The sequence below is a fragment of the Hippopotamus amphibius genome, chromosome 2, assembly GCF_030028045.1.
Source record: "Hippopotamus amphibius kiboko isolate mHipAmp2 chromosome 2, mHipAmp2.hap2, whole genome shotgun sequence".
NCBI lineage: Eukaryota > Metazoa > Chordata > Mammalia > Artiodactyla > Hippopotamidae > Hippopotamus > Hippopotamus amphibius.
The window spans coordinates 69,594,812-69,619,279 of record NC_080187.1 but is presented as its reverse complement, the minus strand read 5'-3'; the positions used below and the strand labels follow the sequence as shown (position 1 = coordinate 69,619,279).

The 24,468-nt window shown below is 39.3% G+C and overlaps 1 protein-coding gene across 4 annotated transcripts in view; it reads left to right on the top strand.

The window, feature by feature from the left end:
- The window catches only part of NTRK2 (neurotrophic receptor tyrosine kinase 2), a 345,813-nt gene that overhangs the window by 49,551 nt on the left and 271,794 nt on the right, over nucleotides 1–24,468 (top strand). For 3 of the 4 annotated variants that reach the window (XM_057722521.1, XM_057722520.1, XM_057722524.1), the window contains 4 exons: nucleotides 6,730–6,866; nucleotides 7,385–7,517; nucleotides 9,938–10,243; nucleotides 22,892–22,927. In XM_057722521.1, coding sequence (XP_057578504.1) covers nucleotides 6,730–6,866; nucleotides 7,385–7,517; nucleotides 9,938–10,243; nucleotides 22,892–22,927 — 612 coding nt within the window. The remainder of the gene's footprint in view (nucleotides 1–6,729; nucleotides 6,867–7,384; nucleotides 7,518–9,937; nucleotides 10,244–22,891; nucleotides 22,928–24,468) is intronic. The other variant, XM_057722523.1, reaches the window with a different exon arrangement.

Here is a 24,468-nt window from a genome sequence, read left to right as displayed (position 1 = left end):
ACGTATAGCTGTTATAGAGGCAGTGAGAGGGGTGAGAGGGGCACCACCGAGCTCCTTCCCGGGAATTACACTCAGCATCTAAGCATCAGGCCACCATAGCTTGGACTGTGTCTGTGAGAATCTGTGCTTTATCTTGATTTATTCTGTGCATCTGTTAGAAAGAAGTGTCCTGAGGTAGTTGCTTCTTTGCTTTATGTCATTTCATCTTACAAAAGATTTCATGGGAATGTTCTGTTTACTGATAGCCAGGAAAACCCGTGTTTCCAGCCTTATTCCTCTTCCAAACAGTACAATGGGAGAGAATTACATGCATAATTTGATCAGTCCCATCCCCAAAAGTATTTAATGATACTGACACCAGGTGGTACCCATTACAGAGGCCAGTAATATTGCCCTGTAATGATGCTGACAGTTAATAAATGTGCAATGATTCTAGTACCCCATTCTTAAAGATTAAAGAACAGCCAAGGAACACCAACTGTTTGAGAAAAGATTATCATATGAAACACAAACACAAAATATAGAGAAAAAAAATTGCAAGAAACAAATTTGATATAGACAGAAGAAAAATTCACAAGAAATTATAATTAATATTTCATAGATATTAGAGATCAGAAGAGATATTGCATCCATGAAACAAACACATGGTGTTAAAAAAAACAGAAGACTCTTCAGGAACAACAACAAAAAGCCTTGGAAAAACTAAAAGTATGACAGAAATGAAAACCTCAGAAGGTTTGAAAAGTAAATCTGAGGAAATCTCTCCATAAACAGAGCAACTAGACAAAAAGATGGAAAATAGGAGAGAAAGGATTGAAAAAGGCCACCCAGAATGTCCAGGCTTCAAATAATAGGACATCTAAGTGGCAAGAAAGCATTACATCATAGTTGAATTGGCATCATTTTTTTTTCCCTTTTGTAGTGGTACATATCACAGTGTTAATGTGTCAAATTAAGACAATTAATGTATCTTAAATATAATTAATGCTGTCTTAAATTTGATAAAATATGATAATTATTACACACAATGGTTCAGCTGTCAGTAATGTTTATATATTTATAGTAAACATTATATTTACTGTATGTTTAGACAATAAATCTTCATAGCATATGGTAAGATATGAAGACAGTAGTGGCAGTGTGGTATGGATATGCGGGGAGAGCTGGCTTTCTATGTGAACATCAGCCTAGTTCTCATCTTCCATGGTGAGAGGTCAGTAGATAAAGTTAAAACAGAAAAGCCAAGAAGTAGCAATATAAGCATTGTATTTAGTGATATAGAGATCAATACCCAAAGAAGAAGTCAGAAGAGATGAAATGAATGCTTCTGAGGAATAAGAAATAGTGCCACATGGGTACTATTTTTCACATAGTAGTTTGAATATTTTTCTTTCTTTTTTTCCCTTGGGTTTGTAGTTGTTTTTATTTATTTATTTTTTTTCAGTTTTATTGAGATATAGTTGACACACAGCACTGCAGAAGTTTAAGGTGTATAGCATAATGATCTGACTTACATATGTCATGAAATTATCACAGTAGGTTTAGTGAACATTCATCACCTCACATAGATACAAGATTAAAGAAATGGAAAAAATTTTTTTTCCTTGTGTTATATGTTGTACCTTTAGTATTCAGTTATAACTGGAAGTCTGTACCCTTTGGCTACCTTCATCTAATTTCCTCTCCTTCCACCCTCCCCAACCTCTGATAGCCACAAATCTGATCTCTTTTTCTATGAGTTTGCTTGTTTGTTTGTTTTTGAAGTATAAATGACCTACAACACTCCATTAGTTTCAGATACATAACATAGTGATTCAATATTCTATACATTTCAAAATGATCACCATACGAATCCTAGTTATGATATGTCATCGTACAAAGATATTCCATTGTTATTGACTATATTCTCCACGCTATACATTTCCTACATTTCATACCTGTGTGTATTTTACAACTGGAAGTTTGTATCTCTTAATCTCCCTCAACTCTTTCTTTCTTCCCCCCACTCTTTCTTTCCTCCCCCCACTCCACTCCCCTCTGGCAACTACCTGATTGTTCTCTGTACCTGAAAATGTTGTCTGTTTTATTATGTTTGTAATTTGTTTTGGTTTTCAGACTCTACCTATATTCTACCTAAAGTGAAATTATATAGTATTTATCTTTCTCTATCTGACTTATTTCATTTAGCATAATACTTTCTAAGTCCATCCATGTTGTTGCAAATGGCAAGATTTTATTCTTTTTTATGGCTAATAGTCCATTGAATGTATGTATATACCACATCTTCTTTATCCATTCATCCACTGATGGGCACTTAGGTTGCTTCCATATCTTGGCTATTGTAAACAAGGCTGAAATGAACATGGGAGTGCAGATATTTTTTCTCATTAGTGTTTTTGTTTGCTTTGGATATATACCCAGGAGTGGAATTGCTGGATCATATGGTAGTTCTATTTTGAATTTTTTGAGGAATCGCCATACTGTTTTCCATAATGAATGCACCAGTTTACATTCCTACCAACAGGGCATGAGGGTTCCCTTTTCTCTACATCCTCGCCAACACCTGTCATTTGTTGTGTTTTTGATAATAGCCATTCTGAAAGGTGTGAGGTGATATCTCATTGTGGTTTTGATTTGCCCCCTGATGATTAGTGATGTTGAGCCACTTTTCCATGTGCCTTTTGGCCATCTGTTTGTCTTCTTTGGAAAAAGGCCTATTTAGATCCTCTGCCCATTTTTAATTGATTCTTTTTTTTTTATGTTGAGTTGTATGAGTTCTTTGTGTATTTTGGATACTAACCTCTTATCAGATATATAGTTTGCAAATATTTCTCCTGTTCAGTAGGCAGCCTTTTCATTTGTTGATAATTTCCTTCACTGTGCAAAAGCTTTTTAGTTGGTTGTAGTTACATTTATTTAGTTTTGCTTCCACACCCCCCACCCCGCTTTTCTGAGGAGACATATCCAAAAAACATTACTAAGACCAGTGTCAAAGAGTACACTGCCTATGTTTTCTTCTAGAAGTCTTATGGTTTCAGGTCTTACATTTAAGTATTTAATCCATTTTGAACTTTTGTTCATGGAGTGAGAAAGTAGTCCAGCTTTGATTCTTTTGCATGTAGCTGTCCAGTTTTATGAATACCATTTTTTGAAGCAGCTGTCTTTATTACATTATATATTCTTGCCTCTTTTCTAGTAGATTAACAGCTCATATAAGTGTGGATTCATTTCTGGGCTCTCTATTCAGTTCCATTGATCTATGTGTCTGTTTTTGTGCCAGTACCATACTCTTTTGGTTACTGTAACTTTGTAATATAGTTTCATATCAGGGGACATGATATCTCCAACTTTGTTCTTCTTTCTAAAGATTGTTTTGGTTATTTGCATTTCCATACAAATTTTAGCATTACTTGTTCTAGTTCTGCGAAAACACCATTTGTATTTTGATAGCGATTACACTGAGTCTGTAGATTACCTTGGGTAGTATGTTCATTTTGACAATATTAATTCTTCAAATTCGTGAACACCATATATCTTTCCATCTGTTTGTGTTGTCTTCAATTTCTTTCATCAGTGTCATGGTTTTCCAAGTATAGGTCTTTTTTTTTTTTAATTTTTCTATTCATTTTATTATACTTGACAACAATTTTTGGTTTCTTAAGAAACCAAACATTACTGATTTTCTTTGTATAGAGCAATTATAAGTACTTTTCTGCTAAAACTGTAAATAATCTACAAGAGGTAGTGGTACAACTGTATTTAGTTCCTTTAGTCTTTTCCACTCAGATTGGCTTGACTACTTAGGGACCTCAGGAAGAGATAGCCTATAGATTCTACTAATTTTTTTTTTAAATTTTATTTATTTATTTATTATTTTTTGGGGGGTACACCAAGTTCAATCATTTGTTTTTATACACATATCCCTGTATTCCCTCCCTCCCTTGACTCCCCCCCCACCCTCCCTCGAGTCCTCCCCACCCTCCCCATGCCAGTCCTCTAAGGCATCTTCCATCCTCGAGTTGAACTCCCTTTGTTATACAACAACTTCCCACTGGCTATCTATTTTACAGTTGGTATATATATATGTCTGTGCTACTCTCTCTCTTCGTCTCAGCTTCCCCTTCACCCCCCACCCCCTCCCAAACCTCGAGTTCTCCAGTCCATTCTCTGCACCTGCATGTTTGTTCTTGTCACTGAGTTCATCAGTACCATTTTTAGATTCCGTATATGTGAGTTAGCATACAATGTTTGTCTTTCTCTTTCTGACTTACTTCACTCTGTATGACAGACTCTAGGTCTATCCACCTCATTACATATAGCTCCATCTCATCCCTTTTTATAGCTGAGTAATATTCCATTGTATATATATGCCACATCTTCTTTATCCATTCGTTTGTTGATGGGCATTTAGGTTGCTTCCATGTCCTGGCTATTGTAAATAGTGCTGCAATAAACATTATGGTACATGTTTCTTTCGGGATTATGGTTTTCTTTGGGCGAAGTATAGGTCTTTTACCTCCTTAGTTAGATTTATTTTTAGGTATTTTATTCTTTTTGATGCAATTGTAAATGGGATTTTTTTCTCAGCTTTATTTTCTGATAGTTCATTGTAAATGTATAGAAATGCAACAGATTTCTGAATATTAATTTTGTATCCTGCAACTTTACCAAGTTTACTGATGAGCTCTGGTAGTTTTTCAGTGGTAGCTTTAGGATTTTCTACATATAGTATCATGTCATCTTCAAACCATGACAGTTTTACTTCTGCTTTTACTTATTTTCCTTGTCTGATTGCTATGGCTAGAACTTCCAATACTACATTGAATAAAAGTTGTGAGAGTGGGCATCATTGTTGTGTTCCTGATCTTAGAGGTAGTTTGAATGTTTTTTATAACAAGTTTTTTAGAATTACAGGCTTCTCAAATTATGTGACTATGTCTTTTGATTAAAAAATGCATATTTGAAGCCAATTAGAAAAAAAGAAAAAAAAAATGCATATTTGAAAAAGTCACCTAAATCATACACTGGCTTCAAGGAGTTTTAAGAAAATAAGCCCATTTTTTATATCTTGCCATGACACACTTCTTACATTGGAAAGCTTTATTGTTATGGAAGTTGTCACCAAATATTAGAGCCATAAAAAATTAGAGCTGGATCTTCTAATTGAACAGTGTAATTTTACAGAGAAGCAAACACATTGGTAGAGGAGAAATGACTCACCCAAGGTCATACAGTACGTGCCAGGTTTAGGGTCTAGGGCTCCTGACTCCCAACCCAGTGTTCATTCCAGTTAACTGCACTGCCTCTTGATCACTCATATATGATTCATTGTCCTGTATAACTCAGAGTATTAGGGGGCTGTTTGAAACCCTGTGAAATATAGAACATTGCTCTCTATTGGACGCTGGCAGGAAGGAAGGGTTCTGAAGAGGTCATACCAGCCACTGAAAGCCAGATCTTGTTGGGAAGTCCTCTACCAATGGTGGGAGTACCATGAGACATGGACTGTATAAATCTTGCTGTAATCTAGTTTCAGTAATAAATAATAATGGCTTTGTCAGTAAAGACTGTGTTGTAAGAGAAGGATTTATGCATAGTATGGTGAAGATGGTGGGTCAGATACCACTGGGTGGGTGGGTTAATTGCAATTTAATGGCTGTTGAAGATGAATTGCCTTTTCTGACCTCTGGGTTCCTCCTGAGTTAATGATGTGTCATAGTTCTATGGGACACAGCTGTTGGGGTGAATGTAGCCTTAAGCAGAATTTCTGATACCAAGAGAGGGGCTTGCTTGACTGGCAGGACATGATGTATTCTGAGACCTACCTTCATGTTAAAAATACTATGATTAAAAGCAGTATAAACATACAAATGGTGTAATAGTTTAATGAAATGATAGAATTAATAAAGAAAAGCTGGCTTTTAAAATATCAAAGTATAAAGATGATACCGTCCTGAAATATTAGAAAATGTTTATCAGTGTTTTTCCAAAAAAGAATTTTTCATTGGAATAATGATTCTTGCAACTTTTTTCATCATATAAATAGGGTGATCAATTTTACCTGAAATATTTAAATATGATTTATATAGTTTTGAAACATTCTAATGCTGTTATGGTTCAAGCTTCATGTCTTTGAAAAATGCTTTGAAACTGACATCCACAGTTGGACTTTTTCAAAATCTAGGTCTGATTTTTAAACCTATATTTCAAAATCGTAGTTTGTCTCTTTCAAAAAATCTAGTACTGGCAGTGGGTTAGATTTATGAGTTATTTAATGCAAAAAATGGATTTATGCAAAAATTGTAGCTGCCTCCCACTCTTTTGTCCTTGACAAACATGGAAAAGAGGAAACTGAGGGAAAAATAAAAGGATCTACAGATACAATGACTATTTACGTGCAAACAACTGGGTCGATAACCATAAAACAGAATAAGCTAAAAGACGTAGTTCTGTAAACTAGTGGTTTTTTTTTTTAATAAAAGGTTATTCTGCAATGATATTTTTAAGAAATGTGCAAAGTTTGTTTTCAGATCTCATCGCCTATCTTTCCATTCACGTCAAATCTGTAAAGCTTATCACCCTGGCACTTTTTCAGATCAACATAAATCAGTCTCAGAAAGTAAATAATTATTGACTTTAAAGCAGAAAGTGTTTTCAACTTGTTTCTGTTATTTTGATACTGCATCTAACTGTTTGTATATGTCTCCCTTTACTTTTCTTGCTGCACAGGTTTGCCATCAGCAAATTTGGCAGCACCTAACCTCACTGTGGAGGAGGGAAAGTCTATCACATTAACTTGTAGTGTTGCAGGAGATCCAGTTCCGAATTTATACTGGGATGTCGGTAATCTGGTTTCCAAGCATATGGTAAGGCTTGTGTGTGACTGTGCGTTCACAGAGATGAGAGTGTCTCGGAACGTGAGATTGTATTAACCTGGTGATGATCATTTAATATTTTATAGGGCCACATAGAGAGATTTACAATGAATTCTTGCTGTGCATTTACTTTCTATCTATTCATACTTAACAAAGACTAATGCAGGTTGCATTTTAGTTATTTATACCCCAAAGATTGGAAAGTCTGTAGGTCCCTAGTAAGCTTTTGGTGTCATTGTGAGCAAAGTGAGTGACTCTCCTAGTGGTCTTTTCCCTTGGAGGAAGGTAGGTAGGAATTCAAGGATTAAATCAGCTTCATACATTAAATAATTGAAATCTAGAGAAGTAAAATAACTTCTGATTTACTCTTTTGCCTGAACCCATTTAGGCTGGAAACTTTTTTCTAATGTTATAGATGATTTTCTGTGGTTAGGGGAAGAAACCCCAAATCTTGTCACTTTGGGTTCTGTCCTAATCAAGATTATTTTTGTCTATTAATTTATTTGTAGAATGAAACAAGCTACACACAGGGCTCCTTAAGGATAACTAACATTTCATCTGATGACAGTGGAAAGCAAATCTCTTGTGTGGCAGAAAATCTTGTAGGAGAAGATCAAGATTCTGTCAACCTCACTGTACATTGTACGTAATCAGATTGGCATGTGTTTTTAATGGCAAATGATCGTGGATACACCTACATTTGTGGTTGGGGCACTCTGGGTGCACTTTTAGTGCATTGAAAAAGTATATGCAGTGTTTTGTATATCCTTAATTAAGAACTATTATCAGCCCCTTTCATTTGTTCTATTTCTGCTAATCTCTCTTGTTTATGCTTTGTCTTTAAGCTTCTTTTTCGATCTTAAGCTTGTCCTCTTGTGCCGTCCCCTGTCTTTTCTTGATAGAACATATTTTGAGCTGGTTATCCTCCTTTTGTTAATAAGTTGTTTAAATTCTGATAAGCCAATTTCTAAATTTTTTTTCTCTATAAAAGCAATATGAACCTTTAAAGTTGTGATACCTAAAGTACTGGGCTGGCTGTACACAAACACCTAATTATACTGTTGATACAAAAAAAAACCCAAAAAACAAACAAAAAAACAAACCTCATTAGTTTGACATCAAGCTTCTGGAGGAGTCCTACTTAAATGATTGAGAATTATTATAACCTGCAAAAAACTTTTATAAAGGTATTAATTTTCTCTCTACTGAAGACATAGGCTATTAATATTTCTTAAGCTTATGTGCATTATTTTCTAGTATTATAAACAATACAACGTATATCTTAACGTTCCAGATTGTGGCATTCAGTGTGAACAGTGTATGTGTTCAGTAAAAAATACATAATCTTCACATCATTGGAAATTCTGAGCTGCCATGGTATAAATTAATGAGGTTTTACTCTGTTTGGATTAGGATTTGAATGGGAAGAACACGAGTATGCATGTGTGTAAGTATGAATTTGTATTACACACATGTAGATACAAGGTGTTGATACAATGGTTAACATTCACTCTAACACACATTCCATATGTGATTGTTAGAGTGAATGATTGAAATCACCAACCTTTGTCACTGTCAGTACTACCCTGATGCGCAGAAGGTCCTGAACTCATAATTTCTCATCATTTTGACCCACGTGGAAGCTTGAAGTCAATGTCATTCTCAAACATATGCAACCAGCTTCCAGCTTTATGTCCTTAAATCAACACCTCACAGAAAGCTCTTTTGAGCATGGTGGCAGGAGAAAGTGGGGCCTAGGTGTGGGCACCTGGGCTGGTGGGTGGAAGGTAAGTACTGTCCCTGCCCCATCTTGAGCTTTGTGCTTGTAATACAAATAAGGGCACTTCAATTCAGATTCTTCTCTGTTTAGGTTAACGTCTATGTAGTCTCCATGGTCTGGAGGATTGGCCTTGTCTATCAAAGTTTAGATAACAGGTAGAAGGAGTAAGTGACAGAGGATATTAACAACTGAGAGGTGCTTTGCAGTGACCCCACTCAGAGTGTATTTGCTAGCAGGCTGTGATGTCCCCCCTTTGTGTGATGAATATATACAACCAGGAAGCAGTGCATGAGAGGAAGGGCTACTGGTTTAGGCATTAGGAGATCTGGATTCCTGTTTCAGACATGTCTCACTCTGTAATCTTGACCAGGTCACTTAGCCTCATTGCACCTGGGTTTCTTCATCCGAAAAATGATGCCAGTAGGTCTCAAAGGTCTTTTCCAGTCTTTGATTTTATAATTATGAAAGTCAGACCACATTAAAATAAACAATTATGAGGGATTTTAAATATCTTCACTCAGGATGAGTACTCTGTTTAAAGGTACTACTTGATAATGTTTGTTTCCCCTAAGAATAAAGTGCTTTATACTTCATGTTAAAATAATCTCTAATTTGTTCAGGTTAAGATAGGATCTCAGACATTTAAAGGGTCGAAACTTTGATATCTGAAATTCTAGCAAAAATGGACTGTACTATAATGAAAAGTGATGCTTTTAAAGAGCGTTTACTATTGACAATCAGTGAAAAATATATCACTTTGTCAGATTTTATAATAATCAATCAACATGGGTAGCAACATTCATTGCATTGACCAGTTTTATTTGTTTTAGAAAAGTTATGTGAGATCAGGGCTTCAGGTGAGATTTCCACAGTCATTTTTGTTGTTATTTGTATTATTTAGTGAAGTCCTGTGAAAATAGTGGTCCTCAGTGTTTTGGTAGTTAATCTCCAAACTATCAATAAACCAAAGTCAACTTCAGATGAACCCTTTCCGCTGTTAGAAATCTCTGGGATCTGTTTGGAGCTGGTTCTCACACTGAATAGATGTGAAAATGACTACTATACATGGGTCTCAAGCAGAGCAGGGAAAGGAGTCTCACTGAAGCTCTCTGTAAAAGTTAAATCAACCTTGATGATGACACAAAGTATTGATGGATTCCGGAGTTGCAGGTCATGTGTTTCCTTAAACCAAACAATGGTTGAGTATCGATGACACAGAGATCTGGAGATGGGGAGAATTCTGAGCTTTCTGATGCTATTAACTCTCTCTCTTTCAATTTAGTTGCTCCAACTATCACATTTCTCGAATCTCCAACCTCAGACCACCACTGGTGCATTCCATTCACTGTGAAAGGCAACCCCAAACCAGCGCTTCAGTGGTTCTATAACGGGGCAATTTTGAATGAGTCCAAATACATCTGTACTAAAATCCATGTTACCAATCACACGGAGTACCACGGCTGCCTCCAGCTGGATAACCCCACTCACATGAACAATGGGGACTACAAGTTAGTAGCCAAGAATGAGTATGGGAAGGATGAGAAACAGATTTCTGCTCACTTCATGGGCTGGCCTGGAATCGATGATGGTGAGTACTAGATGTTTTTGCATCTGGGGAGAGGATAGGGTGTATCACTCAACTATTGACATCATGTGTACAGTAAGCCACTCCCAGACCCAGTGGTTTAAAACACAATTATTTGGTGTTGCTCATGGGTTTGTAGATCAGCCAGGGAGGGGAGTTTTGTTTTCTGCGTCTTTGTTTTGGGGTGTAGGGTCAAGAAACAGTGGCTACACAGGAGATCTGCTTCTTAGGATCAGTACAGAGTGCAAGAGGACAACAAAAAATAATATGCAAGGCTTCTTAAGGCTTCCAATCAGGATTGGCACACAATTTCTTCAGCTCGTATGCCACTGGCCAAAGCAAGTCACAGGGCTAAAGCCAAGTCCAGGGGCAGGGATTCATGTTCCTCCCACGCAGGTGATCGGAATGAATGATTTTGAACAGTATTCTGACAAATACATTATGTTTATCTCGAGTGTTATATGAGATTTTGTACTCACAATGGCAAAACCCAAGCAAATTTATGAGTGGGTGAACTGTATTTGGTTGTCTCATGAACTATTTAAGATATGTTTTCAAGTCCCTTGTCCATTTGAGATTCAGAATCCTTCTCTCTCATGCATGGATGAGAAACCAGTGTCGTGGAATGTTTTGCTCACCTGGCCTGATTGAGTTGATGCACCCTTTGATGGGATCCTGAATTGTTTTTCCAAGAGTGGTGATAGTTTCCACCTGACCAATGGTTTAGGTTGGGAAAAGGAAGGCTGGCATTAGGAGTCCAGTACATGGTCAGCGGGAGAATTTCAGTGGGAGCCCCGGTAAAAGCAGGGACGATGTCATGCATTTACCTTCTCCAGATGCTCTTGTTCAGTGAAGCACTCTTGCTTGCTTAGTTGTGTTGCCCAAATACCTGATACCATTATGGAGGCTGAGCCCTGTGTTTGAATATTGGGACCTGTACATGATTAGAATTCCCTACCATAATAGCTCCGAGTTCATCAAAGCCACACAAAGCCAGCCTTGCAGAGGGGCAGGGAAAATAGAAACTTGGAGACCCGTGGGGCAGGGGCTGCTTGGGTAGCATGTACTAGTGTGGCTTGCAGGGCAGCTCCATGGACAAAGGTGATGGCTGCAAAGCCACCTGCACCAAATGAGAATGCAATAATTCTCATTACACAATACATCTTCCTGTTATCCTGGTTTTTATTCAACAGCTTTTTAAATGCACGGGCTTCCTTAGCGTGCTCAAAATGTGATTTGAATTATATAAGTTTGATTTACAAACAGCCTTTCAGGAGCACATAAAACAAGCTATGTTTGGATGCCTTACCCAGACACCCTGGCAGTTGTTGTCTGTTTCATTAAATCTTCCTCTTAATTGAGAGTTTAGTTGCTTGGCTACGTTTGCTGTAGTAAATCGCTAGGTTACTGTGTTCCTTTTCCTGCATGTTTGGAGGGATAACAGCTTTATAGTTGAATCCAGAGACCTGCTTTTGGGACAACTGCTTTTTGTCTGTTTTTAAGTAAACTTTTATTTTGTGAATAATTTTAAATATACAGGAAATTTGCAAAGAGGTGTCAAGAGTTCCCAGATACCCCTCACCTAGTTTCCCTGTTGCTAACATCTTGCATTACTTACATTTGTCAAAACTAAGAAACTGACATTGGTACATTACTCTTAACTAAACTTCAGACTTCATGTGAATTTCACCAACAACTGACTTTTGAAACCAGTTGGAGATGAACTTGATTCCAGGGTGAAGGTCTGGTGTTTAAAAGTTTTAGAAGTGGTCTGTGTGCTTTGATATGAGCACTGTTCTGTCAGTGTAAAGGCAGTAGCTTCTATTTTAGATAGGATTTTGATGTATTTTCTTTTGAACATTTCTGTATGGTACCAATATTTAGTAAAGCTTAACTCCTCTTATCCATGTGGCCTCATTTTTATCGATCGCTTTTGTTAGTTTTCACTTAGCTAGTGTTAGGAAAGAATGGTTTTCTGGCATAAGACTAGCTTGGAGTCTCTCAAGTATTCCCTTAAAAGGAAATAATCATTTATTTATCTAAAACAAAAACGAAGCCATATTTTGTAAAGATGGTCTCTCCACTCCTTTTTCTCCCCCCATTTTCTTGTTCATTTATTCCTTTTTACCAGATCTTTAATATAAACATGGCTTGTAGAAAAGACTGATTTTTTTTCACGTTAAGTATTTACTCAAGAACCAGCTATCAAGGAGTAATAAATGCAAGTGGAAATGAAAGAGACTTGGCCCCGGGTGATGGTGGATATAAATGGCCTGTGTGGGCCATAAACCAATGTGACCAATTAGAGACTGACCTCACTTGGCTTGTGTGATAGAATCTTTGTGGGTATTTATGAGATGTGTAGGCATAGCCCACAGATAATGGCTTTTCTTAGAATTGCTTTCTTTCCCTCTTAACCCTCCTTAAAACTAAAGAAAAATAAACAAATAGCATATATATATATATATATATATTTATGTAATTTTCCTGCTGATCTAAATGTACATTCCAAGTTAAGGACGACAGGTCACATTTGGGTTTATAGTCCCTCAGTGTTTCTGTTGTCATCAGATAGTAATTGTTCAAGAAGTTTAGCTTTCACAAATCTTTATAAGTAGTTTCAGCTACTTTTTTTCCTAGTTGTTTTGATGAGATCCGCTTTTTTCACACTGTGAGTTTCTGGACCTACCAGGCTGCCTGGAATCCCTGTGAAGCCAGTTGCATTACTGTATGAAGCCAGAAGAATTACAATGGCAGCTCTTTTGTCCTTAGGCATGTATGTTCCCCATTCAGCTCAGAACTGAGATTTCCATGAAATGGTCACTTTGCTTAGGAATTCACCCTCTATTTGGAGATAGAGAATGAAGCACATTGAAAGAAATTAAAACAGAAATAAAAATAAATAAAAAGTCCCTAATAAAATGAAAATTGGTGAGCATGAAGATGACTGATTGAACCTAGTGACAGTCCCAATTGCCTCTCATACCACATGGTGTAGAAACATGGGATGTGGTGGCGGACACTCTGCTTTCCACTTGGAGGAAGGATGGGGCAGAGAGACCCTGAGCCAGCATCAGCCAGGCCAAGAGGGTGCCATCTATAGGGTGTGAGGATGTGAGGCAGGCAGTAAAGATCCACATATCATGTCTCTCCAGAGTGCTGGGACCTTGCAGACTCAGACACCAGACAGCAGCCCCAGCCAGGGTGCTGTGAGGAGGGAAAGGTGTTATCAGGTCTTTAGATGTTAGGACGACCCGGGTACCAGGCCAGTGCTTTTTCCATCCGATCATCACTGGCAGCCTGGCTAGCAAGTGAGAAAGAGAGGACGTTCCCAAACTCCAAGCACTGGATTGATCATTTCAGATCCCATGCTTAGAACTGAACTCATCTCTGGTCAGTTACGTTACGTTTTGAGTTATGTTTAAAGCACAACATGCAGCTTTCAGCTTCAAATGCGTCTGGAGAACAGTGGTGGTTATCTTCATAGCACGTGGGAGAGCACAACTGGTGACGTGAAATTGATTTCATTTCATTTTGGTTTTCTGTTGTCCCTTTACAATTTAGTCACTAGGAGTAATCTTCTCGGGCTCCTAGAACAGTAGCTTCCCACTCTGTATTGCACGGTAGAATCAGCTGGTGAATTTTAATTGTTGTTTTATCTTATTTCATTTTTAAGGGCACATTCCTGTGGCCCGTCTCTAGCAATTCTGAGTCAGTGGCTCCAGGATGAGGCTTGGCCTTTGGCATTTTTCAATTTTGAGATTCCCCAGTGATCCCAGTATGTAACCAAGGGTGAGAGTTGCTGGTCTGGATGGGAGCTCTGATCTGAGTAAGATTTTTCTGCTCATTGTTGAGTAACAGACAATCCTTGGGTCACTTGATGTTGCAGACAGAATCTCAACTGAGAAACAGAATGTCCCTTCTGAGTTAGAAATCAACTCTGGACTTGATTTGAGGATCAGCCTCCTCTCCCCTCCCAGTTCGGGCTGGCAGCATGGGAGCGGGGGCTGGAGCTCTATAATGAGGTGCGGGGGGGTGGGCACTGGGGACGGAGGGCAGGGAAGTGCACTGGCTGGTGCCTCTGTGCTCTTGGGACCTGGGCATGTTCAATACGGATTCACAGATCTTCTTTCCTGGAGACCTTGTGGGTTCTTTGCAGATTTCTCTCTCTGCAGCCCCTTCTCCTTCAGTTCCCATGATGTAAATGTATCTCTGTTCTGGCTGCTGGAAGCAGCTCCTTCCTCAGCACCCAGGAATGCAGCTTCGTGCTTTTGGGGTCCCTCTGGCCCTCTAGACTCTGCATACAGACTTCTTCCCGTGCGGCCACCACGTGGTCCTTGGGGAGCCCTCGTGATCCCTTGCCCTGACACTTCTGGGTGTACAGGTGGAACCCAAATGTCATGTGCATCCCACCACCACAGGTGGCTGGAGCCTTCTCTGGCAGAGCCAGCCGCGGGTCCTCTGAGCCTTTCACCTGCAGAGAACACAGTTCACATTTTCACGTGCAGCCGTGGAAGCCCCTTGGTGGCGTAGTGGCGACGGCAAGGCTGGTTCCCAAAGAAACTTCTTTTTAAGTCCTTCCTTTTTCTCTCCTCTCTGGGACCTTTTAAAGTCTCAGCGTGAATCAGACGTTTCAAAGGACATGGATTCAGTTCTCAGCCATTTCCTTTGTGAATTCCGCCTGTGAGTGTCTCACGTTCACTTTGGTGTCGGTTACTGAGGCAGGAAGAGTCTTGCTTAACATCCTGTTATACTAGAATCCTAGGATTCTGAACAATTTGTCAGATCTCTCTGGAGGTTTAACAAACAGAGGGCGCTGGGCTACCCACTGACAGGCAATAAAGCACAGCCCTTTCTCCCAATAATAGAAAACACTTCAACCACCCATAAAATGATAAAAGATGAAGAAACGCTTGGGCTTTCATTTCTGTCCCGTGCTTCTCTTCGCGGTTGTCTTCACCCTGGCTTCTAACTCCCAGGGATGTCCCTGTCCCGCTCTTAGGCAGGACCTACTCGTGAAAGGCAGGAAGGAGCACTATTCAGCCGAAGATATGCGGACATTGTAGGCAGTAAAGAATTAAGCACCCCTTTGTATGTTCTCTTTTTGTGGAAGCCGTTGAACGGAAAAACGAGGTGGAATAGGTAGAACCTCAAAAATTTTACTTTTAATGAGATAAACTCTTGTCTCTTGTTGTTGATCCAAATGACGCATTCCGATCTGGTGTCTGAGCCTGGAATTTTGAGCGGTTATCCCGCTAGCCCTGTTATTCAGAGAGGAGCTTTGCCACAGTGGGGAGGGTTTGGGTTTGAGACTCAGATCTGATTCATATAAGAGTTCTGTCTTTCGTGACCTGTGTGGCTTTGAGCGATTTTCTTTTTCTTTTCTTTTATTTATTTTTGGCTGTGTTGGGCCTTTGTTGCTGCGCACGGGCTTTCTATAGTTGCGGCGAGCAGGGGCTACTCTTTGTTGCGGTTCCGCAGGCTTCTCATTGCTGTGGCTTCTCCTGTTGGGGAGCACGGGTTCTAGGGTGCACGGACTTCAGTAGTTGTGGTGCTCAGGCTCAGTAGTTGTGGCACATGGGCTTAGTTGCTCTGTGGCATGTGGGATCTTCCTGGACCAGGGGTCAAACCAGTGTCCCCTGCATTGGCAGGTGGATTCTTAACCACCGCGCCACCAGGGAGTTCCCTGAGCAATTTTCTTACCACCTCCGAACCTAGCTTTCCATCTCTGTAAAATGTAGGGTTCTAGCACCTACTTAAAGGTGGTTGTGAAGATGAGCGTGTTTGGGAGTGCCCTCAGGGTACCTGACTCGGCATAGGGAGGACCTAGGTGGGGTCCTCTCCTGAGGGAGGCAAGAGCGTAATGACAAGGTACCCATCCTCACGTCCCTTTGTAGCTTGTGGTCTGTAGCCTTTGGGAAGAAACTGGCTGTGCAGAACTGCTTTCCTCTCAGCTCTGGCTTTGTCCTGCCTCATCCAGAGGCTTGGGCTTGCCAGAGAAGAAGACCCCCAGGCTCTGCCATCTGGCTACATGAGCTTTCTAGACTTGCCCCTTTCAGGAGAAAACTAAGCCAGAGTTTCTAAAGACGGTGGGTCAATGTGAGCTGTGTCAGGTGTCTAAGCTCTGTCCTCCCCCTCCCCATTTGGTGTGGGGCCCAGAGGTGTGCCACTGGGGACAAAACACACCTCTTGCCCTTACCTCTAACATTTTTGCGGTCGCTGCCCACCCCCCTCAATATTTAGGTATGCTGTTTTCAGGTTTACCCTATGCTTTATGTTTCCCTAAAAAAATTACTATCCTTTATGTCCACTGGGACCTTTTGACTTTGGTCAGACTTGCCACAGAGTTGTAAACCAGGGTTTCTCACACTTTAATGAGCAATTAGATCTCCTGGGGATCCTGTTAAATGCAGATTCTGATTCCAGGAGTCTGGAGTAGGGCCTAAGAGTCTGCATTTCTAACAAGCTCCCAGATGGTGTTCAAAATCCATGGACCACACGTTGAGTAGTGAGGGTAGTTCACTTCTGCCCTGCAGAACCTGGCTGGAGTCAGGGGTGGTGGTGGGGGGGCGGGTGGTGGTGCGTGGTGAGCACTGGAAAATCTGGTCAGGTGTCTATTGAGGGTACCTCACTGACTCTCCAAGGGCATTAACCAGCAATAATCATAAAAAGATGGAATAGCTGGTATGCAGAGATGCACTCTAATTGGGTATGGCAAAAAGCAGAATGGCTTAAGGAGGCTTGGGAGACTGAATAAGTAGAGACAGTAGTGCAGCCACACACAGAAAGCATGGGGTTATCTGAGGATTCTCCAAAGATGCTGCTGTATCTTATTTAGCTTACAGGTCGAAAATAAGACTTCTCTAAGATGAAATTGATCCATTATGTGGCTGTCACTAGACTTCAATCCCACAGATAGAAACGTCCCTTCATGAACATGAATGTGTGTGTGGAGACCGAGTGGAGATTAGAAGTGGTGAGGATGCCTTTTTAAGTAGAATTCTAAGCAGGGATTCATGGCAGAGAGATGGCTTGTAAGTGCCATGAGGGGGAAAGCTGGAGCCTTTGCTAGCATCTTCTGATTAGATAGCACAAGTTTTGAGAATTTTCATGGTCAGGTATTATGGTAAACGTGAGCACATTGATTGTTTAAGAGTACCCAAGCGATGAATACTTTAGGCTTGGAATGAACCTAGCCAGAGCACTAGATGATAAAATACCCGGGTTTTAAAGCTTCCCATTCCTTAGGCGGTACATAAAGAGCTCCTCTATGGCCCACTCATTCAGGAAGAATGTCGCAGCTCAAGAATGCTCGTTCACACACGCAGTGGGAGTTAGTGACTTATGCTGCCTAATTCGGGAGCAGTTGTCTCCTATACAAAATGCGCGTCAGGAGCAAACTATAAATATTGGAAGAGTTTTCCCCACAGCTTTTCATTTGTGCTGTTTTTTCCCAAAGATTCATGACGTCTGGATGAACTAGCGCTCTCTACGGCACTTAGAATTGCCCTCGAACTGGCAGATTTAGATTTGGTGTACTTAGGCCAAAGAATGTAGGGTGAGGAAATTTCTCCAAATGTTACACATTAAGAAAATATAAAGCCCCCCACTTGTTGTCCTTAAGGCCATTTGTCAGGACCCATGTCTTGTCCTGGGAGTGAAAGGACAGAAAGTTTTACCTGCTTTTCTGCCTTAAAAATGGAGAAAGGTATGGTTCCGCTCTAGACGCATAATAATCACGATAATTAAGATTTATACTTAAAAAGCTCTTTTTGTCTCAAGAGTGCTAATGTTAATTAATTACGCCTCCTGAAGCTCCTGAGGAGGTGCCAGGCCAATGCTATTATCCTCTTCTGTCGGATGGAAGACTCCTTTGTTACAGAAAAAGGGAAGAGGCTCCCAGTGCTGCATGACACGGTAGCGCTTCAGCCAGAAAGGAAACCCAGACGTCTGAACCCCTGATGTTTCCAGGCCCCCAGTTCAGCCTACTATTCAGACAGGGAAGAGGAGAAGGATCTGGAAATCAAAAGGTGGACTGCCATGAGTTAGAAAACACTGTTGACAAAGTAAAGGCCGTTTATTTGAAAAGAACAAATCTTTTGCTATTCCTTTATTGTATGGAATTCTTTGAAATATTTTTTAAGATCACACTAAAAAGAGTCTGCAAAAAGAACTGAAAGAAGAGTTTAAAAAAATTTTTTTCTTAGAGCATTAGAGAGAGACTAAAAGCTTAAAGGAAAGAAACAGATGTGTCTTCTGGCCTCCACTATTATTTTTATCTTTAGAGCAGAATGGAAAGTGAACCCTCTGGTCAGGCTACCTATCTTCCCACATTTTTTTTTTTAATCCTACAAATGTGTTTTCCTTTTACGGTAGAGTTTTACAGTTAAAAAGTCGTAAAGATTTACTCACGAAGATTTATATAAAGTCATAAAATTTACTCACCATCTATAAATGAGATTAGAAAATGGAAGTAAATAGGTCCTCACATTAAGTCATTTAGCATGGAATTAAGAGGATGGTGGAGTGCTTTGGTTTGATATTGCTGAGGGGAGAAAATGATTTTACCATCCATGTTTAGAAGCCTAAATGCCTTAAGGGTCCATTGTTTAGAGGTGCAGACATGGCATGTTGAATACAAAGCTTTGTCAGGAGTGTGTGTGTGTGTGTGTTTGTAATACAGTTTCCATTGTTCTTTTCACTCAGGGCAGTTCAGGCTGCCCTCTGGACCTGTTAGTCTTCTTCCTATAATTTCTGACAACATGCCTTAGGTCAAGTATGAGGTACTAGTGAGTGTAGCACCTGGAGACGCTCAACAGACTCTTCAGAAGATAGTACTTGAACATCAGACAGGCAGACACGGGCACTCATCTTGTTTTGGCTGGTATAGCTTCTGCACTTGAGTGAGCGTGGAGGTAGAGAACGGTCTGCTGCTTGTTCGGAAGGCCAGTGGGTTAAGGGGGTTCCAGCACGCCTGTGTTTTACTCTGGAGATCCCCAACATGAAGCGCTAAGGCTTGAGGCCACCGCTGCTGCCTCCGTCTGAGATTTCTTACTTGGTGAGAACTAGTAGGATCGTCTTCAAGGAAGCATAACCCTTCTCAAATCCCCACCCCAAGTGCGTCATTCAAGTGCATTTATCTTTCATTCATTCTTTTTTCATTGTTTTTTTCCCCTCCTATAGCTCCTGTTTATCTTTCCTCATTCACCTTTTAATGCTGACTATCTCCAACAGAGGTTCCTACCTTTAGCATATAATGATACATAATGAATGAATTTAAATTAAGTAAAAGAAACGGGTTAGAAATTAGACTCAAATGGCAGGATATCTTTGAAATATGACCATTTCCAAAAGTTCTGAAAAGTAAATCTTTTTTTTCCCCTTGTGTCTGCATTTAAAATGATGTTAATTATTATCATGCTATTGGTATGTAAACATCATTGGAGGTTAGCTTGACTGAGAAGTTGCTAGAAGCAAAATAATATGCTTGATAAGCTGGGGTCAGCTGGAGTAATGTGACCCTGGCTTTTCATAAAGTCTAGGTCTGTGCATCCTTCCACGTGGCAGGTCTCCTAAACCTTTGTACAGGAAGAGGCATTTCTTTCTTTCGATGAGTAGGTCCTCGTCACACATAGTACAGTATGGTAGGGAGGAACAAAAAACCCATTATTCTTCCTCCTACGTTGTCTTTCTGTGAGTTTCATAATCATGCACTAAATTTGGCTATTCCTGACAATGAAAGCAAAGTGACAATACTTCTCATGCATCTGGGACAATGAACCTAGGAAAATATAGTGCTTTTCAGAAAGTGTAGACATGATCTAATGGTTTTGATGGTGAACTTGGTAGAAAAGGCGTGCACTGATATGCACCAAAAGTCTGGATGAGGACCTGTTTTCCAGATTCTGAGCTGACCTATTTCCTTTTGATCCCACCCCAAATCCCAGTTTTCTGTACCTGACATTTGCTAAATTGAATTGATTCGACATTTTGGATCTTCCTGGGGCTTTGTGTGAGTAATGTGTTTGGGTGTTCCCTTTCTGGGATGAGCCTGAATACACCTGTATGTCAGTCATAGTCACTGAAGCCCTTTCATATGTGATTTATACACATCTGGCTCTGCATCCTCATAGCCTTTTTTCTTTCTTAAGCAGTCAGGTGGTGATGCATGTGGGGTCATTGAGGGCGTGAGAATAAATCAGAGTGACTGACTGGTCCCAGTTTTAACACTAAAAGTCCTCTGTCCACGGAAAGCCCTCGTCCTGGACAAACTGCAAGGATTTGTTTGGAACTGTACCAGTTTTAAAACTGAAACTCCTTGGCCTCAGGCAATCTTGGATGGTTGGTTAATCTAGTACAAATGAGGGTCCATGTACTTATATCCAAATACTTTAAAAAATATAAATCAAGTTAATGACTTGTTAAAATAAGTTTTATCCTCCTACCTTGGCAAATATATGTTTATAATAACTTGGAAAGCGGGGTTTGAAGATTGAATTCTCAGACTCTTGGAGTTCCAAACCAGAACATAGTGGTTTTAGTAGAGCTGGTCCCCACCAGCCATGGCCCCTGCCCCGTGCCTCTGGCGATATGCTGAGAGGTATATGAGAGGGGATGGGTGTGCCTGTGGACACCTCAGCCCACCTGTCCTTGCTCAGTCCTTACCCGACCCTTAGGGTCTTGAGTCAGAGGGTGCTCATGCTGGTGGTGTGGCCACCTGGAGCTGACAGATGTAGGGGAGAGGCTGACTAGTCCTAGGAAATGTTTTTGGGGCCTATGGTGAGGAAACTCTGGGTTCTGGGGACCTGGAGTGAGGTCTCCAAGTGAAGAGTAGACTTTAGTGGGCAGGTGCCTTGCAGATTCAGACAGTATGTCGAGGGCACAGTGAGAAGGGGATCAGAGTGGGATCTACTAAAGTAACTGATTACTGAGCAGTTCAAAGAATGACTTGCTCTCTTGGGATTATAGAACCTTTCCTTCAGCAGTTGTGGAAAATACTCACCTTGAGGGGACAATATTAGGTCCAGGGACTTTGCGAAGAGAAAGGACTTCAGGGGATGGGCGTGTCTTGCAGATGACATTCCCAGGGCTGCCACTGGGATAGCCTCCTGCTTTATTCACTGAATTACCCTTCAACCTGCAGGGCAACTTTCAAGATCCTTCTCAGGAATGTCCTATCAGCTACAAATAATTCTGACAATGCGTGTTGACATTTTGTAACTCAAAGCTACTTTGAAATGGAGTTTGGGATTCTAAAACTCAAAATACAATTGAAAATGACTGGAATCAGTGACTTTGCATGAGTTGATGCAGGGTCATCAGAAGTGGCTGCACAGGTTGTGCACTGCACAATTTCAAATGGTTCCATTAACATAGACAGCAGTTTTAATGGTGCCCCCTAGAGTTGTACAAAGCATGGACTGCATGGTGGTATGCAGCATCCTTGAATCAAAGTGCACAACAATCTATCAATATGTAATTTTTTCCCTGCTAAAAATAGATATTCTTCTAGTTGAACTGCATTGAAATTCTCATTTAACATTAGGACTACTTTTATTTGGTTCTTCATTTAGACTAACCTTGGTTATTCACTAGGGAATACATGAAAAGAAAATTGGCTCAAGTTTCACTTATCTTAAATATTTTTCTGCTAGAGTTCAGAAATGAAATGGGAACCAAGTAAACTTTAAAGTACAAATTTTACTTTTTCACATGTTAAGGAAAGACTAAAAGCATAAAAATGGCTTTGGAAATTCATTTTGTAATCACTTAACTGTTACATCAAAATTTAATTTTAATTCCAAGCAGGCTTTCATATAGATACCCAGTTAATTCTGATTAAAGAGTAAGTAGCAAATGTTTTTTGTCATTGGTTCTTGTTGACAGTGATTCTAAAAAGTTAAAAAAAATTTTTTTTGCAAATTCTCTTAGGAATATTTTAAAACAAATATTCTGACCGTCTTGGTGACTAAAGACACATCCAAAAAAGTTAAATAGTATACTCTTGAATGTCTCTCTGATATAACATTTATTTATAATCTCAGTAGAGAAAGTACATTTATTTTTTTATGTTGTATTAGGGTTAAAAAAAAAAAGGTTTATTCGAATGTCTTGAAAAAGTCTCTGAAGACCAAGCACAGTAAAACTGTGCTTTAGGTATTATTATCCAGGCTGGTTAATAATGTGTTTGTGAATACAGATAGACCTGTGAAAACATAGTTTGAAAGTAACCCCCAAACCGTCAGAGAATAACCAAAGTGGTATAGAAACGATCTGTTTCTGGAATAAAAATACCAAAATTACAATTAAAATGACCAGGTGTTTAATAGAAACAGTTAAAAAAAAAAAAGGAAATGATCGTAATTCATTGATTGTTGAATTTTTTCTCTCTAAAGTGATTTGTAATTTCTGTTTATCCTTTTCTTTTCTTTCTTTGGAGGAGGGATGGGGGTTGTGGGCTTGGGGAGAGCAACAAGGTTAACATGAAGCAAACCCAGAATTTCAGATTTTATTTACCTGTCCTGTAAAACAATCTATTCAGTTAGAAAATCTTTAATGTATATTTAGCTGATTTTAGTGGGTATAAGTTAGTAATTTTTTAACTTCAAATGCATATTTAACAAGATATCTTTGTTTTGTCTTGCTTTTTAGGTACAAACCCAAATTATCCTGATGTTATTTATGAAGGTAGCTATCATGTGGTCTGTATTTTGTATTTCTTCAAAATGTTTGTCTGAAATGAAATAAATCAACTAAAAGAAGAACTTTAAGCTCAGTTAAATATACACTATGAGCATGACATAGGCCAAAATAATATTTCAAAAATCATTCAGTATTGATGATTGTTTTCCCTTGACGTTTACAATGCCTGTAAGTGGCATTTTCTCTCTCATGCTTGTTCTTGGAAGTAGTAAATCCATTCTGCAGTAACAGACATTTTATTTCCATAATTGGGAACTAATTACCTGTTTAAAAGCCATGACTACCAAGAAAAGGGAGGTGTATCAGTTTCTGGCTATGACAGTAAACCCAATTCAAAATTATGTTTCTTATATAATGAGGGGGGCTGGGTCACAGACAGGAACCTCAAAGGCAGGGCATGTTTTATGGTTGGTGAAACCAGCAGCTCAACCATGTTATCAGGGATCCAAGTTTTTTTCTCATCTCACTCTCTTGCCCATTGTCCTGGCTTCACTGGAGGCTAGTTTCTGTTATAGTCTTAAGATGAGTCATTCACATTGATGGGAGAGAGGGAAGAGCTTCTGAAAGTGTTCCAGAAGAAAGAGAACTTTTCCAGAGATCTCCACCAAGCCGTCCTTGTATCTGATTCAAGAGTCTGTTGGGTCATGGTCCATTTTTGCCTCCAGTACTGATAAGAGGGCTGGATTAACCCTTGGTTAATTAGATCCACCCATGGAGTTTAGATCAGCTTCCCCAGAGGATGTGCTTGATCCCCTTGGATAAAATGGGGCTCTCTTAGGAATGTGGAAGGGGAGAAAACAAAAGTTCCACTATATTAGCTTACGACATATCTCATCTTTATTTCGCTATTTTAATTTAATTCCAGGGATGTTTTACTAGCTATAAAAGTCCAACTTTAATGGTTTTCAAACCCTCTTCATGACCAGGAGGCTTCTGTTTGGGGAAGTGGCAGGTTAAATTTCAAGACCTGGCTTGAAATTTAAGATTGATTAAAAGTTACATTGATTAAAAAGATACATTTATATATTTGTTTTATAAAATCTATTCTTTAATTTAATATACACACCTTGACAAGTGTATATATTTATATTTTTAATATAAAACAATTCTTTGTATGTTGATTATATGTGTATATATTTAACTTGAGCTAATTTTAACTAGGGAATTATGTTGTCTTTACCTGCTTTTTGCATGTTAAGCCATATTTCCTCCAAGCTGTGGTTTGGATGATTTTGTGCATGTGATTTATGTATTTTTATTTTTATGTGTTCTGATATGGTTTAAAGAAATATTATGTCAAATTGTGTCACAGAGATATATGTTTGAATTGTGATTTCTCATTTTAAAATTATGTTTTGGACTCCTTTCCAATAACTTTTAATACTCAAAAAATGTCACCTTTCCATTGGCCTCAGATCACACTTTGGATCTTTGGGCTAAAATGTCATGATATTAAACAATAAATACTTTAATAATTTAATTTTGCATGAGTATCTGGATATAATATGAAGAGGGAAAATAAGCAA